This window comes from Pristiophorus japonicus, chromosome 17 (genome assembly GCF_044704955.1).
Source record: "Pristiophorus japonicus isolate sPriJap1 chromosome 17, sPriJap1.hap1, whole genome shotgun sequence".
Classification (NCBI taxonomy): domain Eukaryota; kingdom Metazoa; phylum Chordata; class Chondrichthyes; family Pristiophoridae; genus Pristiophorus; species Pristiophorus japonicus.
In genome coordinates, this window is record NC_091993.1 from 46,539,622 (window position 1) to 46,559,703 (window position 20,082).

At 55.1% G+C, this 20,082-nt stretch overlaps 1 protein-coding gene across 2 annotated transcripts in view; it reads right to left on the reverse strand.

The window, feature by feature from the left end:
• adamts17 (ADAM metallopeptidase with thrombospondin type 1 motif, 17) overlaps window positions 1-20,082 on the reverse strand; it is an 823,747-nt gene that overhangs the window by 335,494 nt on the left and 468,171 nt on the right. For both annotated transcript variants that reach the window (XR_011587458.1, XM_070858706.1), the window contains exon 13: window positions 11,764-11,891. Coding sequence is in view for 1 of the 2 variants with exons in the window: in XM_070858706.1 (XP_070714807.1) it covers window positions 11,764-11,891 (128 nt within the window). In the remaining variant the exon portion in view is untranslated. The remainder of the gene's footprint in view (window positions 1-11,763; window positions 11,892-20,082) is intronic.

Below are 20,082 nucleotides of genomic sequence, written 5' to 3' on the forward strand. Positions count from 1 at the left end.
ATAACAAACAGGTGTCTCCGTTATTGGTTCCATAATGAAACTCGGCGAGATTTAATTATAGGCAGCCAACCTCCTGGCTTCGTTTCCGGCTACCTTGGGCTTCATTATGAGCAGAATATTTCGGCACAACAGGACCTGAGACCCATGTAACTGACCGAGCCATGCTGCTATTTCACTCAACAGAATGTTACCAAGTAAAAAAAATGAATTTGGGTTGTTTGACAAAGCGTTAACTGTCGTTGCTCAAAATACAGCAGGCCACCCTGTCAGTTTTACAGAAACGTCGCAATGAACTGAAACGCCTGTCTGACTTTTTGAAAGTCAAGTGGAAACCGGCTTGGGCTAATTTCATTTTGTGAAAACCTCAATTAAATTCACACGTCATCGGGAAATAATCAGGCTGCAAAAATAAGAACACGAACAATAATTCACAGCCATCGGGTAGAAATGACATTGTGCACTGATGATAAAGATCTCACATTTACTAAATAGAAAGACAATTTCCTTCTCACAGTTATCTTTGATTTCCAGTTATTAAACATTTACCCCAACCAAAAACTCAATTTATAAAAGATTAACCCCGCACAGAGAGTTATTTGAGAGTTATAAACGTTAGATCTTTCCAAGCAGACTAAATCTCTGCAATTTGTTTGAGGAAGTACATCACTGCCTGATGTTTTCAGCCAAACCCATTATCCTCCATTAGGCCCTGGTTCTAATTGCACTGAGACAGGACTACGTATTGCACTGAGACAGGACTACGTATTGCACTGCGTTTCCACAGTATCCTTCATTGCAGCCGGGGAGGCTAACAGTGTAGATTTTAATTTAATAAAAGGATGACATACTATTTTTAAGCCCTATTTCTGTATAAAGAAGAGTACTGGTTTAAAAAATATTTTAAAAGTCTTATTTGTGATGTCTTTAAAACACTGAAGATCAAGCTTAACATAAAATCAGCTAGTGGTTTTTAAACAGACATTTTATTGCCAATTGAATCTCAAATTGTATTTCAATATGCTGTGTTTAAATCTTAAAATACTCAGGCTGCTCCCACACATGCTCTTTAAAAGCAATATACAAGTCCCAGTCTGCTCCCGACAAGTGCGAATAAGCACAGTGATCAGTCAGTAAGATGTGCACCGAGTGTGGAGCAGATCTCCTTCCCCTTCACTGACTTCCAGCCACAACAGCTCAGTGTGAACAGCCAGGATGGTTTTCGACAGCTGTTTTCGACAACAGCGAGAATTTATTTTCTTTTTTCCATTTTTGTGTTCGATCGAGGTGATGGATTTGAGAGCTAGACCAGTGTGAGCGCCACGTGATGAGTAAAGCTCCCTCATTCTGCCCAGCAACAAGCCCCGGTCTCAGAACTCTGCTGCACCACTCGGACATTTCTTCCAGCAGCCATCCTGTGACCTCTCTCTGTGACACGGCTCATTGCTCACACTCACCGCTCACACTCACTGCTCACACGCCACTCACACTCACTGCTCACTCTCACACTCATCGCTCACATTCACCGCTCACACTCACTGCGCAAACACACTATTCACACTCACCGCTCACACTCACCACTCACACACCGTTCACACTCACCGCTCATACTCATCTACTGCACACTGTTCACACTCACTGTTCATACACACCGTTCACGCTCACTGTTCACACACTGTTTACACTCACCGCTCACATACACTGTTCACACTCACCACTCACACACACTGTTCACACTTGCCGCTCACACACCGCACACACACACTGTTCACACTCACCACTCACACACCGCTCACACACACTGTTCACACTTGCCGCTCACATACACTGTTCACACACACCGCTCACACACTGTTAACACTCACCGTGCACACACACTGTTCACGCTCGCTGCTCACACTCACCACTCACACACACTGTTCACACTCACCACTCACACACATCGTTCACACTTACCGCTCACACTCACGGCTCACATACACTCCCCACACTCACCGCTCACACATACTGCTCACTCTCACTCATTGTTCACACTTATCATTCACACTCACTGCTCGCACTCACCGCTCACTGCCCACGCTCACCACTCACACTCACTGCTCACCACTGACACCCACTCACTTGCGCCGCTCACACTCACCGTGCACACTCACCGCTCACACTCACCACTCACACTCGCCGCTCACACTTGCTGCGCACACACACCACTCACACTCACCATTCGCACACACCGCTCATGCTCACCGCTCAGCCTCACCATTCACACTTGCTGTTCACACTCACCAGTCACACGCATCGCTCACATTCGCCGTCCACACTCACCGCACACACTCACAGTACACACTCGCCGTCCTCACTCACTGCTCACACTCACACCGCTCACATGCCGCTCACACTCACTGCTCACATTCATCACTCACACTCGCCATTCATAATCGCCACTCTCACTCATTGTTCACGCTCACACTCGCCACTCACTCGCCGCTCACACTCGCCGCCCACACTCGCCGCTCACACTCACTGCTCACACACACTGTTCACACACGCCGTTCACACTCGCCGTTAACATGCATCGCTCACACTCGCCACTCATACTCACACTCACCGCACACACTCGCAGCTCACACTCACCGCTCATACTCGCTGCTCACACTCACCGCTCACACTCGCTGCTCACACGCTGCTCACACTCACTTCTCACACTCACCACTCACGCTCACCATTCACACTCACTGCCCACACTCACACTCGTCGTTCACACTCACCACTCACACCCACCATTCACACACAGTTCACATGCACCGCTTGCACACACTCTTCACACTCATCGCTCACACACTGTTCACACTCATCGCTCACACATACTATTCACACACCGCTCACACACTGTTCACACTTGCTGCTCACTCTCACCGCTCACACACACTGTTCACACTCGCCGCTCACACACATCGTTCACACTCACACGCACACTCATTGTTCACACTCACTGCTCACACTCACGCTCACCACTCATACACTGCTCACGCTCACACTCGTCGCTCACACTCACTGCTCACACTCACCATCCGCACTACCGCTCACACACACCACTCACATACCATTCGCACACACCGGTCACACTCACCGCTCACACTCACACCCGCCGCTCACATTGGCCGCTCACACTTGCCGTCCACACTCACCGCCCACACTCACACTCACAGTACACACTCACTGTCCACACTCACCGTCTACACTCACTGGTCACACTCACACCGCTCACACTCGCAGCTTACATGCCGCTCACATTCAATGCTCACATACATCACTCACACTCACCATTCACAATTGCCGCTCTCACTCACTGTTCACGCTCACACTCGCCACTTACTCATCGCTCACATTTGCTGCTCACACTCACTGCCCACACTGGCCGCTCACACTTACTGTTCACACTCACGGCTCACACACGGTTCAGACTCACCGCTCACACTCGCTGCTCACACGCCGTTCACACTCACTTCTCACACTCACCGCCCACAATCATTGCTCACACTCGCCATTCACATCCGTCGCTCACACTCACCATTCACAATCACCGCCCACGCTCGCTCCTCACACTCACTGCTCCACGCTCACACTCACTGCTCACCATCCACAACTGGCGCTCACACCCACCGCACACACTCGCTGCTCACATGTCGCTCACACTCACATTTACTACTCACACTTGCCATTCACACATACTTCTCACGCGCAAACTCACCGTTATGCTCACTGCTCAGGCTAACTGCTCACACTCACCGCTAACACTCACTGCTCACCGTCCACAATCGGCACTCACACTCGCCATTCACCATCGCCGCTCACTCCCCGCTCACACTCACAGCTCACGCTCACCGCCCACACTCGCTGCACACTTGCCACTCACTCACTGCTCACACTCGCCTCTCACACTCACACTGTTCACACTCACCACTCACTCGCTGCTCACACTCGTCGTTCACACTCACTGCTCACACTCACTCTCACTCACTGCTCACACTCATCGCTCCACACTCACTGCTTGCCATCCGCAATCGCCGCCCACACTCGTCACTCACACTCACTGCTCCACACTCACACTCACTGCTCACCATCCGCAACCGGCGCTCACACTCGCCGCACTCACTCACCATTCACACTCACCGCTCACACTCACCATTCACACTCACCGCTCACACTCACACACGCTGCGCACTTGCCACTCACTCACGGCTCACACTCACTGCTCACTCGCCGCTCACACTCACATTGCTTACACACACTATTCACACTCGCCGTTCACATTCATCACTCACACTCACTTATCGTTCACTCGCCGCTCACACTCACCATTCACAATCACCGTGCACGTTCGCTGCTCCTGCTCGCTGCTCACACTCGCTGCTCGCACTCACTGCTCCACACTCACACTCACCATCAACAATCACCACTCACGCTCGCCGTTCACACTCGTCGCTCACACTTGCCGCTCACACTCACTGTCCACATTCACCGCTCACACTCGCCACTCACTGCACACTCTCGCCGCTCACATGTGCCGCTAACGCTCACAATCACCGCTGACACTGACCGTTCACACTCACTGCTCACACTCGCCATTCACACTCACTGTTCACACTCACCACTCCCACACACCGCTCACGCTCACCATTCACACTCGCTGCTCACACTCACCGCTCACACTCACCGCTTATGCTCACACTCGCCACTCACTGCACACTCTCGCCGCTCACATGCGCCGCTAACGCTCACAATCACCGCTGACACTGACCGTTCACACTCACTGCTCACACTCGCCATTCACAAACACTGTTCAGGCTCACACTCACACTTGTCGCTCACACTCACCACTCACGCTCGCTGCTCAGGCTAACTGCTCACACTCATCGCGAATACTCACTGCTCACCATCCACAATCGCCGCTCACACTCGCCGTTCACCATCCTCGCTCACACTCACCGCTCACTGGCCGCTCACTCACAGCTCACACTCGTTGCACACTTGCCACTCACTGATGGCTCACTCTCACCGCTCACATTCATCGTACACACTCGCCACTCACATGCACACTTGCTGCACACACTTGCTGCTCACTCACCGTTCACACTCACAGCCCACAATCGCCGTTCACACTCGTCGCTCACACTCACCGTTTACTCGCCGCTCACGCTCACCATTCACAATCACTGTGCACACTCACCGCTCATGCTCACTGCTCACACTCACCGCTCCACGTTCACTGCTCACCATCCAAAATCACCGCTCACACTCGCCGCTCACACTCGCCGTCCACACTTGCTGCTCACCCGCTGTTCACAATCACCACTCACACTCACACTCATCATTCACACTCACCGCTCACCTATCACACTCGGCGCTCACACTCGCTGCTCACACTCACCACACACTCTGTGCTCACACTAGCTGCTAACACACCGCTCACACTCACTGCTCACACTCGCTGTTCACACACACCGCTCATGCTCACACTCGCCGTTCACAATCACCGCTCACACTCACACTCACCGCTGACGCTCACCGCGCACTCGCTGCTCACACTCACCGCTCATGCTCACAACCAACGCTCATACTCACTACTGATACTCACTGCTCACACTCGTCATTCACAATCACCGTTCAGGCTCACACTCGCTGCTCACGCTCACCGTCCACAATCGCCGCCCACACTCGTCACTCACACTCACTGCTCCACACTCACACTCACTGCTTACCATCCACAACCGCCGCTCACACTCGCCGCACTCACTCACCATTCACACTCACCGCTCACACTCACACACGCTGCGCACTTGCCACTCACTCACGGCTCACACTCGCCGCTCACACTCACATTGCTTACACACACTATTCACACTCGCCGTTCACTCGCCGTTCACATTCATCACTCACACTCGTCGCTCACACTTATCGTTCACTCGTCGCTCACACTCACCATTCACAATCACCGTGCACGTTCGCTGCTCCTGCTCGCTGCTCACACTCGCTGCTCACACTCGCTGCTCGCACTCACTGCTCCACACTCACACTCACCATCAACAATCGCCACTCACGCTCGCCATTCACACTCGTCGCTCACACTTGCCGCTCACACTCACTGTCCACATTCACCGCTCACACTCGCTGCTCGCATGCCGCTCACACTCACCACTCCCACACACCGCTCACGCCCACCATTCACACTCGCTGCTCACATTCACCGCTCACACTCACCGCTTATGCTCACTCTCGCCACTCACATGCGCCGCTAACGCTCACAATCACCGCTGACACTGACCGTTCACACTCGCCATTCACAAACACTGTTCAGGCTCACACTCACACTTGCCGCTCACACTCACCACTCACGCTTGCTGCTCAGGCTAACTGCTCACACTCATCGCGAATACTCACTGCTCACCATCCACAATCGCCGTTCACCATCCTCGCTCACACTCACCGCTCACTTGCCACTCACTCATGGCTCACTCTCACCGCTCACATTCATCATACACACTCGCCACTCACATGCACACTTTCTGCACACACTTGCTGCTCACACTCACCGCTCACACTCGCAGCTCACACTCACAGCCCACACTCGTCGCTCACACTCACCGTTTACTCGCCGCTCACGCTCACCATTCACAATCACTGTGCACACTCACCGCTCATGCTCACTGCTCACGCTCGCTGCTCACACTCACCGCTCCACGTTCACTGCTCACCATCCAAAATCACCGCTCACACTCACCGGCCACACTCACCGTCCATACTTGCTGCTCACCCGCCGCTCACACTCACCGCTCACACTCGCCACTCATGCTCACACTCACTGTTCACACTCGTTGTTCACAATCACCGCTCACACTCACACTCATCATTCACACTCACCGCCCACACTCACACTGCTCACACTAGCTGCTCACACGCCACTCACACTCACCACTCACACTCGCTGTTCACACACACCGCTCATGCTAACACTCACCGTTCACAATCACCGCTCACACTCACCGCTGACGCTCACCGATCACACTCGGCACTCACACTCACCGCGCACTCGCTGCTCACACTCACCGCTCATGCTCACACTCACCGCTCACACACACCGCCAACGCTCATACTCACTACTGATACTCACTGCTCACACTCGTCATTCACAATCACCGTTCAGGCTCACACACGCTGCTCACGCTCACTGCTCACGCTCATCGTTAACACTCACTGCTCACCGTCCACAATTGCCGCTCTTCACACTCGCCATTCACAATCACCATTCAGGCTCACACCCACAATCGCTGCTCACACTCACCGGCCACTGCTCACACTCACCGATCACACTCACACCGCTCACACTCGCTGCTCACATGCTGCTCACACTCACCACACACTCACATTGCTCACACTCGCTGCTCACATGCCGGTCACACTCACTGCTCACACTCGCCATTCACAATCAACGCTCTCACTCACAGTTCACGCTCACACTCGCCGCTCATGCTCACCGTTCACTCACCGCTCATGCTCACCGTTCACACTCACCACTCACACTTGCCGCTCACACAAACCGCTAATGCTCACATCACCGCTCACACTTGCTGCTCACTCACCACACACACTCGCTGCTCACGCTCACTGCTCACTCACCGCTCACACTCACTGTCCACAATTGCCGATCACACTCACTGCTCACACTCACATCGCTCACATGCCGCTCACACTCGCTGCTCATGTTTATCGCTCACACTCGCTATTCACAATCACCGATCTCACTCACCGTTCATGCTCACACTTGCCACTCACGCTCACCGCTCACACTCATTATACTTACTCACTGTTCACACTCACTGCTCACACTCACCACCCGCATTCGACGCTCACACTTGATGTTCATACTCATACTCACCGTTCACACTCACCATTCGCACTAACTGCCCACATTCACCATCCTCACTCACCGTCTACACTCACACCGTTCACACTCACTGCTCACATGCCTCTCACACTCACTGCTCACATTCATCGCTTACACTCGCTATTCACAATCGCCGCTCTCGGTCACTATTCACGCTCACTCACCGCTCACACTCACCGCGCACACTCATCGCTCATAATCATCACTCACACACACCGCGCACACTCACCATACACACTCACCGTTCACACTCGCCGCTCACAGTCACCATGTACAATCGCCATTCACACTCGCCCTTACTCACTGTTCACACTCGTCGCTCACTCATTGCTCACACTTACCGCTCACACTCTCAGCTCACACTCGCCACTCACTCATGGCTCACACTCGCGGCTCACGCTCACATGCCGCTCACGCTCGTACTCACCGCTCACACTTGCCACTCACTCACAGCTCACACTCACGCCGCTTACTCTTGTCACTCACACTCACAATCGCCACTCCCGGCTCTCACGCTCTGCTCACATTCGCCGCTCACACTCACCGCTAACTGCTCACACGTACTGTTCACACTCACCACTCACACACTGCTCACATTTCACGCTCACTGCTCACAGCTCACATTCACTGCTCACACTCGCCACTCACGCTCACCGCTCACACTCGCTGTTCACACTCAGGGCTCACACTCGCAGCATATGCTCGCAGCTCACTCTCACTGTTCACTCTCACTGCTCACACTCGTGGCTCACACTTACCATTCACGCTCAAACTCACCGCTCACCACTCATGCCCAGGGCTCACACTTGCCGCTATCCGTTCACACTCAGCACTCACTACTCACACTCACCGCTCACTATTCACACTCACCGCTCACAGTTCACACTCACGGCGCAGACTCAGGGCTCACATTCACCGCTCACTGTTCACACTCACCGTGAACATTCGCTGCTCATCGTTCACACTCACCACTCGCTGTTTACACTCACCGCTCACACTCACCACTCACGCTCACTGTTCACACTCACCGCTCACAACCATTTACACACACCGCGCACACTCGCTGGTCACACTCACAGCTCACGCGGTTCACACTCGCTACTCTCCGTTCACACTCGCCACTCACACTCACTGTTCACGCACCGCTCATGCTCACACTCGCTGCTCACTGTTCACACTCGCCATTCAAAATCGCCGCTCTCACTCACCGTTCACGCTCACACACACCACTCACTCACTGCTCACACTCACCATTTACACTCTCTGCTCACACACGCTGCTCACGCTCACACTCAACATGCACACTCACCGCTCACACTCGCTGCTCACGCACACTGTTCACGTTCTCACTCACTGCTCACACAAACTGTTCATACTCACTGCTCGCACTCGCAGCTCACGATCGTCACTCACACTTGCCGCTCGCGCTCACCATTCACACTCGCTGTTGACACTCACGCTCACACTCACCGCTCAGTTGCCGCTCACAGTTGCCGCTTACTCACTGCTCACATTTGCCGCTCACACTCGCCACTCACTCACTGCTCACGCTCATGGCTCATGCTCGCACTCGCCGCTCACACTCACCGCTCACACTCGTCGCTCACTCTCGTCGCTCAAACTCACACTCGCCGCTCCCCGCTCACACTCACCGTTCACACTCTCTGCCTGCATTCGCCGCACACACTTGCCGCTCGCACTCAGCGCTCACAGTTCACGCTACCACTCACGCTGACCGCTCACACTCACTGCTCACACTCGCGGCTCACACTCACCTCTCACACTCGTTGCTTAACCTCACCGCTCACACTCGTCACTCACACTCACCGCTCACTGTTCACACCCGCGGCTCACACACACCATTCGCACTCAAACTCACCGCTCACACTCACCACTCACATTCAGGACTCACACTCACAGTTCACACTCGCCGCTCACCATTCAGACTCACCGCTCAAACTCAGAACTCACACTTAGGGCTCACACTCACCGCTCACTGTTCACACTAGCTGCTCACACTCACTGCTCACACACACCGCAGACCATTCACAGTCGCCGATTTCTGCTCACACTCACCGTTCACACTCACTATTCACATTCGTCGGTCACCGTTCACACTCAGCGCTCACTGTTCACACTCGTGGCTCGCACACTACGCTGACGCTCACTGCTCACACTCACCGCTCACAACCATTTACACTCACTGCTCACCATTCACACTCGCTGCTCACACTCACTGCTCACCATTCGCACGCCGCTCACACTCACCGCTCACTGCTCACACTCACCGTTCACAACCATTTACACACACCACTCACACACACTGCTCACCATTAACACTCGATGCTCACACTTGCCACTCACACTCGCTGCCCACACTCGCCGCTCTCCATTCACACTCACCGCTCACCATTCACACTCACCGCTCATCATTCACACTCACTGTTCACACTCACCATCCACACTCACCGCTCTCTGTTAACGTTCACCGTTCACACTCCCCGCTTACACTCACCACTCACACTCACTGTTCACAGTTACTATACAAAGCCCCAATACACAGCCACATACATTCACAGTACACATTGCAGCTGTAATATTGACTTTGGGCATTATAGATGCAGATAGATCCCTCCCAATATTTATTTCCATATACTTCAGAGAGCAGGAAACCCTGGTTCATCTTCCCAGAATGAGACGGGGCTAAACGGGTTAAATTATGAGGACAGGTTGTGTAGACTAGGCTGGTATTCCCCTAAGTAAAGAAGATTAAGGGGTGATCTAGTTGAGGTGTTTAAGATGATTAAAGGAGTTGATAGGATAGAGAGAAACTGTTCCTCTGGTGAGAGAGTCCAGAACAAGGGGCATAACCTTAAAATTAGAGCCAGGAAATTCAGGGGTGATGTCAAGAAGCACTTCTTCACACAAAGGGCAGTGGGAATTGGGAACTCTCTCCCCAAAAAAGCTATGGATACTGGGGATCAAATGAAAAGTTCAAAACTAAGATAGATTTTTGTTCGGCAAGAGTATTAAGGGACACAGAACCACAGCAGGTAAATACAGTGAAGATACAGATCAGTCATGGTGGAGCAGGCTCGAGGAGTTGAATGCCCTCTTCCTGTTGCTATGTTCTTATCCGCCTACCCCCCCATTGTGTCATCATTGACACCACCACAGTTGTGAAACTGTCAATGCGTCATTTGCCACTGGGATTACAAGCCTATTTTCATTCTTTAATTGGTTGATCTGAAAAAAGATTGGATCCAACCTTTATATGGAGTAAATGTGCTGGTGCAAGCCCCAGCCAATGGGAGTGTACACGGCCCACAGGTAGTAACCAATAACTATGGACGATATACGTGATGTTCTGCCATGCTCTCCCAGTGGCCAATCAGAAAATTTACCCTGAATTGTTTTCTTAAATACTGTGATTCGTTTGTGTTCACAATGTGATCTCAAATGGAACTGAGACACACACCGTGACAGCAGAAAACACATTCCTGGAATACGTCATTGAACTGAGAGACAGAACACAACTGAAATGGTCTCCATGACAACACTCAACTTTATGAAACAGCCCATGGGTTGATATTAACCTATAAACATGTCTTTATGAAGTTCCTTTGTTGAGTCTTTTCACTGAGGCTTTAAAAATGATTCTGAAACCTTTGATAAAGTAGCAGACGGAGGGATTTGATGCGATGTTCACCTGTAATCTAATATCATCCCATCAATGAATCAGTCCTTTTTTCATTAACCTAATGTTAAGGGAAGAGCAAGACAGAGTATGTTGTGTAACGGGGTTACTCACGGCTGGGACTCACCTTACACTTGCCATTCACACAAAGGTCGGTCTCGTAGGGCCCGCAGGGAGTGCCATCCAGAACTCTCTCGGCGATCAGCACAGGGGACTCTTTCCCAAAAGAGGAGCAATACAAAGCGCAAGGCTTGTCTGAAATGGGAAAAGGCAGTTTCTGATCAGCAAAGTCTGATCACAAGTCAGGTTATTAACTCCATGCAACTCGAGAGGGAAACATCAATCTCACATTTTCTACGCTTACAAAGGCAAGGTAAATAGGGTTGAGATAAGTGATTGACTTTAAATAAAACTAACATCTACTGTATAAATTCAACAGATCCTTAAACCATTCTTGGTGTCTTTCTGTAGTTGACATAACAATTGCACTCTGCTGGGCGGGTCAGAAGATTGTGGGTTAAAGTCCATGTCAGTGTTTGAGTTCACAATCGAGTCGACGCTGCGGTGCACCAATGAGGGAGTGCTGCGTTGTGAGGGATGCTGTCTCTTGGGTCAGGCGTTTAAGCTCCTGCTCGGAGGCCTGGCCCACAAAGAGCACACATCTGGAATTTGGCCACACGCTGGTGGATGAGGCTCTCTACCCCAAAACCAAACACAACAACTTGTATTAATATAGCGCCTTTAACATGGTGAAATGTCCCAAGGCGCTTCACAGGAGTGTTATAAGACAATAAATAAATGAATACATTTGACAACGAGCCACACAAGAAGAAATTACTGCAGGTGGCCAAAAGCTTGGTCAAAGAGATAGGTTTTAAGGAACGTCATAAAGGAGGAAAGAGAGGTAGAGAGGCAGAGCGGTTTAGGGAGGGAGTTCCAGAGCTTAGGGCCCAGGCAGCTGAAGGCACGGCCACCAATGGTTGAGCAGTTATAATGAGGGATGTTCAAGAGGGCAGAATTTGAGGAATGCAGATATCTCGGGGGGGTTGTGAGATGGAAGGAGATAGGGAGGGACAAGGCCTTGGAGGGATTTGTAAACAAGGATGAGAATTTTAAAATCGAGGCGTTGTTTAACCGGGAGCCAATGTAGGTCAATGAGCACAGGGGTGATGGGTGAGCGGGACTTGGTGCGAGTTAAGCTGACGAGTTTTCATAACCTCCAGTTTACGTAGGGTAGAATGTGGGAGGCCAGCCAGGAGTGCGTTGGAGTAGTCAAGTCTAGAACAAAGGCATTGAAGAGGGTTTCAGCAGCAGATGAGCAGAGGCAGGGGCGGAGACGGGCGATGTTACGGAGGTGGAAATAGGTTAAATTGGCCCTGTTCAACCGAGTGCAGCCTGTCTGTTCCAGCGCCTCAGGTGGACGTTAAAGACACTAACAGCAGGAACTTCTCCCGGAGTCCTGATCAATATTCCTCTCTCAACCATCACTACTAAAAAAACAAGATGCACTGCTCATTCACCTCACTGCTGTTTGTGAGATGCTGCCAGTGCAGAACATCTGACAAGTATTATCAATAATATATTAAAAAATCGTATGTCTCCATGCACTTCCTGTCTGCAAAACTTTACTCCCTAAACTTCTCTGCCTCGCTTTCCTCCCTTAAGTCACTCATTAAAACCTACATCTTTGACTAAGCTTTACGTCATTTACCCTAATATATCTTTACGTGGTTTGATGTTAAATTTTGGCTGCTAACGTTCCTGTGAAGCACCGTGGGACATTTTACTGTTAAAGATGCTATATAAATGGCTGTTGTAAAATGAATTACATCTGCCACCATGTTCCAATTATCCCGACCTTCTAATCCACTTTACCTCAAAATTACACTTGGTTTTGAAGTCCCGACTTCAATATCATTGTAGATTAACCATTAACTTAATTATTTCAGGAAACGTTTCAAGGACACCCTCAAAGCCTCCCTGATAAAGCAACTTCCCCACCGACACCTGGGAGTCCCTGGCCAAAGACCGCCCAAAGTGGAGGAAGTGCATCCGGGAGGGCGCTGAGCACCTCGAGTCTCATCGCCGAGAGCATGCAGAAAGCAAGCGCAGGCAGCGGAAGGAGCGTGCGGCAAACCAGTCCCACCCACGCTTTCCCTCAACAACTGTCTGTCCCACCTGTGACAGAGACTGTAATTCCTGTATTGGACTGTTCAGTCACCTGAGAACTCACTTTTAGAGTGGAAGCAAAACTTCCTCGATTCCGAGAGACTGCCTATGATGATGATGAATTATTACAGTAATATTTTTCTGATGGTTACCAGAGGACAATGCCTCAGCAACTATCTAATATTTTAAATAAAGAACTTGTATTTATATAGTGCGTTCACATCCTCAGGACATCCCAAAGCGCGTCACGGGTGATTAATGACTTTTTGAAGTGCAGTCACTGTTGGTATGTAGACAAACACAGCAACCAATCTGCACCAGAAAAGGTCCCAAAATAACACATTGTTGGTACTGGATGAAAGGACGATTTAAAGAATTCCCCACACTTCTTTTATAGCCACCTAATCAGGCAGACAAAATCTCAATTTAAAGTCCCATCACAGTGCAACACACCCTCAGTACTGCACTGAAGTGTCAACTCAGATTATGTGCTCAAACTCAAGTAGGTAGGCCTTGAAGCATTCACCCGCTGACAGGAATGCCACCCACTGAGCCAGGTCACTTTAGCAGTATGATAATGCGATTGTTTTTAAGTGTACTCTGAATACATGATGACTTTATTAGGTAGCATGTGTTAATATGAAAATATACAAAATATGCCTTTCAGTAACATGACTTCAAGCCGCATAAGCCTAAATAGTAATGTTAAGTCCCTTATAAAGCACTTTGGAATTATTCCACCATTTCTAATGCTCTAGTTGTGTAAATGTAAGGTTGGATTTTATGAAATTGCACACAGTGCAAAGCTTCTCTTGATTAGAGCACATATCAATTATGGAGACCAACAGATCCTGCTGCTTTCCATAGAGTTCCCAATACATGCTCCTGTCATACACAGCTTCACCAGTCTACCCCGCACAGTCTATATTTATTGAACAAACCTTCCTTGTAAGGACAACTTGCAAGCACTTGACAAAAAACAGATAAGGACAAAACAAAAGAAAGACTTGCATTTCTGTAGCGCCTTTCTGGATCTCAGGACGTCCTAATGCACTTTACAGGCAATTAAGTACTTTTGAAGTGTAGTCAATGGAACACGGCACAACAAGGTCCCACAATAGCAATGAAATAATGACCAGATAATTTTTGCCACCACTGGGAGCCGTTTTTTTGGCGTCCGCTGATTTTTTTTGAGCAATCTAGATTTTGCAACTTTCCTCAAACTTTGTACACCGGTGGTGACTGTCAGCGACGGATTTTTTGGCGCAGGTTTGGGTGGAAACTGATTTCTCTGCCGTTTTTGGCCGTTAAAGCTATTTTCCTCAACACGATTTTTTAAAGGTGGCGCAGGGGGCCTTAAATACCGATCAGAAAAAGCCGACGGTAAGTTACGGAAATCGACGCTGAGGTCCTTATCGGGGCTGTTTCTTTGCAGTTTAGTCTTGTTCATAAAGATAGTTTATAATGATCATGTTAAAGTACGTTCCTTCCATCGCTTTACATTAACGATTACTTGCTCTAGTGTTGGGCCTCCCCAGGCCGATTGGCTTCCCCCCCTCCCGGTCCCACTGCAATCTCCAGCCCCCCCCACCCCAAGGAACTTCAACTCGCAGGTAGGGGGAGCTTCCCCCCTCAGTGTGCCTCTCATAACCCTGGCAACCTCAGCTTTTGGCGCAGATGGAAGCTCCACCCCCAGATTTAACTTCGGGTACCGCAGCGCCAAAATGAAATTTTACTTTGGCGAAAGTTCCAGCTTTATTTGGAGCAATTGGACACAAAAAAAATCAGCCGGCAAAGATTGGCAAAGAGGAAAATTGAGCCCAATCTGTTTTAATGATGTTTGAGGGATAAATATTGGCCAGAACACCGGGACAACTACCCTGCTCTTCTTCGAATAGTGCCATGGCATTTTTAACGTCTACCTGAGGGGGCAGACTCGGTTTAATGTCTCATCTGAAAAACAGCACCCCCAAAGTGCAGCTCTCCTGACAGTGCGCCCCCCCCCCAACAGTGTGGCACCCCCCGACAGTGTGGCACCCCCCGACAGTGCGGCCCCCCCCGACAGTGCGGCCCCCCCCGACAGTGCGGCGCCCCTGACAGTGCGGCCCCCCCCCGACAGTGCGGCCCCCCCCGACAGTGCGGCGCCCCTGACAGTGCGGCCCCCCCCCGACAGTGCGGCCCCCCCCGACAGTGCGGCGCCCCAGACAGTGCGCCCCCCCCCCGACAGTGCGGCGCCCCCGACAGTGCGGCCCCCCCCCGACAGTGCGGCCCCCCCCCGACAGTGCGGCCCCCCCCCCGACAGTGCGGCCCCCCCCCGACAGTGCGGCCCCCCCCCGACAGTACGGCCCCCCCCCAGACAGTGCGGCGCCCCCGACAGTGCGGCGCCCCCGACAGTGCGGCGCCCCCGACAGTGCGGCCCCCCCCGACAGTGCGGCGCCCCAAACAGTGCGGCCCCCCCGACAGTGCGGCGCCCCCGACAGTGCGGCCCCCCCCGACAGTGCGGCGCCCCCGACAGTGCGGCCCCCCCCGACAGTGCGGCGCCCCAAACAGTGCGGCCCCCCCGACAGTGCGGCGCCCCCGACAGTGCGGCCCCCCCCGACAGTGCGGCCCCCCCGACAGTGCGGCGCCCCCGACAGTGCGGCGCCCCCGACAGTGCGGCGCCCCCGACAGTGCGGCGCCCCCGACAGTACGGCCCCCCCCCGACAGTGCGGCCCCCCCCGACAGTGCGGCGCCCCCGACAGTGCGGCCCCCCCCGACAGTGCGGCGCCCCCGACAGTGCGGCCCCCCCCCGACAGTGCGGCGCCCCCCCGACAGTGCGGCCCCCCCCCGACAGTGCGGCCCCCCCCCGACAGTGCGGCGCCCCCGACAGTGCGGCGCCCCCGACAGTGCGGCGCCCCCGACAGTGCGGCCCCCCCCCGACAGTGCGGCGCCCCCGACAGTGCGGCGCCCCCGACAGTGCGGCCCCCCCCCGACAGTGCGGCGCCCCCGACAGTGCGGCCCCCCCCGACAGTGTGGCCCCCCCCGACAGTGCGGCGCCCCCGACAGTGCGGCCCCCCCCCGACAGTGCGGCGCCCCAAACAGTGCGGCCCCCCCCGACAGTGCGGCGCCCCAAACAGTGCGGCCCCCCCCGACAGTGCGGCCCCCCCCGACAGTGTGGCCCCCCCCGACAGTGCGGCGCCCCCGACAGTGCGGCCCCCCCCCGACAGTGCGGCGCCCCAAACAGTGTGGCCCCCCCCGACAGTGCGGCCCCCCCCGACAGTGTGGCCCCCCCCGACAGTGCGGCGCCCCCGACAGTGCGGCGCCCCAAACAGTGCGGCCCCCCCCCCGACAGTGCGGCGCCCCAAACAGTGCGGCGCCCCCGACAGTGCGCCCCCCCCCGACAGTGCGGCGCCCCCGACAGTGCGGCGCCCCAAACAGTGCGGCGCCCCCGACAGTGCGCCCCCCCCCCGACAGTGCGGCGCCCCAGACAGTGCGCCCCCCCCCCGACAGTGCGGCGCCCCCGACAGTGCGGCCCCCCCCCGACAGTGCGGCCCCCCCCCGACAGTGCGGCCCCCCCCCCGACAGTGCGGCCCCCCCCCGACAGTGCGGCCCCCCCCCGACAGTACGGCCCCCCCCCAGACAGTGCGGCGCCCCCGACAGTGCGGCGCCCCCGACAGTGCGGCGCCCCCGACAGTGCGGCCCCCCCCGACAGTGCGGCGCCCCAAACAGTGCGGCCCCCCCGACAGTGCGGCGCCCCCGACAGTGCGGCCCCCCCCGACAGTGCGGCCCCCCCGACAGTGCGGCGCCCCCGACAGTGCGGCGCCCCCGACAGTGCGGCGCCCCCGACAGTGCGGCGCCCCCGACAGTGCGGCCCCCCCCCGACAGTGCGGCCCCCCCCGACAGTGCGGCGCCCCCGACAGTGCGGCCCCCCCCGACAGTGCGGCGCCCCCGACAGTGCGGCCCCCCCCCGACAGTGCGGCGCCCCCCCGACAGTGCGGCCCCCCCCCGACAGTGCGGCCCCCCCCCGACAGTGCGGCGCCCCCGACAGTGCGGCGCCCCCGACAGTGCGGCGCCCCCGACAGTGCGGCCCCCCCCCGACAGTGCGGCGCCCCCGACAGTGCGGCGCCCCCGACAGTGCGGCCCCCCCCCGACAGTGCGGCGCCCCCGACAGTGCGGCCCCCCCCGACAGTGTGGCCCCCCCCGACAGTGCGGCGCCCCCGACAGTGCGGCCCCCCCCCGACAGTGCGGCGCCCCAAACAGTGCGGCCCCCCCCGACAGTGCGGCGCCCCAAACAGTGCGGCCCCCCCCGACAGTGCGGCCCCCCCCGACAGTGTGGCCCCCCCCGACAGTGCGGCGCCCCCGACAGTGCGGCCCCCCCCCGACAGTGCGGCGCCCCAAACAGTGTGGCCCCCCCCGACAGTGCGGCCCCCCCCGACAGTGTGGCCCCCCCCGACAGTGCGGCGCCCCCGACAGTGCGGCGCCCCAAACAGTGCGGCCCCCCCCCCGACAGTGCGGCGCCCCAAACAGTGCGGCGCCCCCGACAGTGCGCCCCCCCCCGACAGTGCGGCGCCCCCGACAGTGCGGCGCCCCAAACAGTGCGGCGCCCCCGACAGTGCGCCCCCCCCCGACAGTGCGGCGCCCCCGACAGTGCGGCGCCCCAAACAGTGCGGCCCCCCCCCCGACAGTGCGGCGCCCCAAACAGTGCGGCGCCCCAAACAGTGCGCCCCCCCCCCGACAGTGCGCCCCCCCCCCGACAGTGCGGCGCCCCCGACAGTGCGGCGCCCCAAACAGTGCGGCCCCCCCCCCGACAGTGCGGCGCCCCAAACAGTGCGGCGCCCCCGACAGTGCGGCGCCCCAAACAGTGCGCCCCCCCCCCGACAGTGCGGCGCCCCCGACAGTGCGGCGCCCCCGACAGTGCGGCGCCCCCGACAGTGCCGCGCCCCAAACAGTGCGGCCCCCCCCCGACAGTGCGGCGCCCCAAACAGTGCGGCGCCCCCGACAGTGCGGCCCCCCCCCGACAGTGCGGCGCCCCAAACAGTGCGGCGCCCCCGACAGTGCCGCGCCCCAAACAGTGCGGCCCCCCCCCGACAGTGCGGCCCCCCCCGACAGTGCGGCGCCCCCGACAGTGCGGCGCCCCCGACAGTGCGGCGCCCCCGACAGTGCGGCGCCCCCCCGACAGTGCGGCGCCCCCGACAGTGCGGCGCCCCAAACAGTGCGGCCCCCCCCCGACAGTGCGGCGCCCCCGACAGTGCGGCGCCCCCGACAGTGCAGCACTCCCTCAGCACTGCACTGGAGTGTCAGCCTTGATTTTGTGCTCAAGTCTCTGGAGTGGGACTTAAACCCACAAACTTCCGACTGAAAGGTTAGTGTGCTGCCCACTGAGCCACGACTGACACCTAAAACATTCTATAAAACATAGAGTAACAAATGAGCAGCCATCCCATCAAGTTTGTTCAATCCATGGACTGTGGACAATTCGCTCGGCCAAGAACGTCCTGACACAGGCAATGGATTATGCATCAAACACCTCAAATAATACAAAGCTGTTAAAGAGCTCCCGAACTCCCTAATGTAGTCAAGCATAGTTGCTGGTTATCAATCTAAAATTACAAGCGACCCTATTCAGCTCTGGGCAGTTGCCTCAATAGATGACTCATCCTTGGTACCAGTCTTATGTGTTCTTTGTAGTACAGCACAGCCTGGAAATGACTGTCTTGTGTCTTACACTGGAATTAATTGTGCTTATGTTTTAATTTGTCAGCACTGTTGGATACTCTGTCTAAATTACAATCTCCCTGGGTTTCTTCCAAGAGTGTGATCCAATCGAGCTTTAAGCATTGTTTTATAGACCTTACAAGGAAGTTAATGCAGTTTGAAAGCTCATTCAAAAGCAGAACTTGTCTGTACACTTAATTTGGAAAGTTAACATCGAGGAGAGCGAAGAGAAAGCCGGTTTGATAATCAGGCTCTGGTCGCCTGGATGGGTCGAGAGAAATTTTCCCAGATATTTCCTCCCTAAATTGGCCTGGGTTTTTATCTGTTTTTTTGCCTCTCCCAGGAGATCGCATGGCTCCGGTTGGGGTGGAGTGTAGAATGTTTTAGTATAAGGGGTGCCGCAGTTGTGCTGAGGCGGACTGGTTGGGCTGGGTGCTCTTTGCCTTTCCGTCATTATTCATAGGTTTATATGTAACCTTTAGGGCTGCTGATCAAGGGCCGGCGTGGTCACAATGGGCCGGAATGGCCTCCTTCTGCGCTGTAAATTTCTATGTTTCTATGACACTGCTCCAAGTAGTGTGAG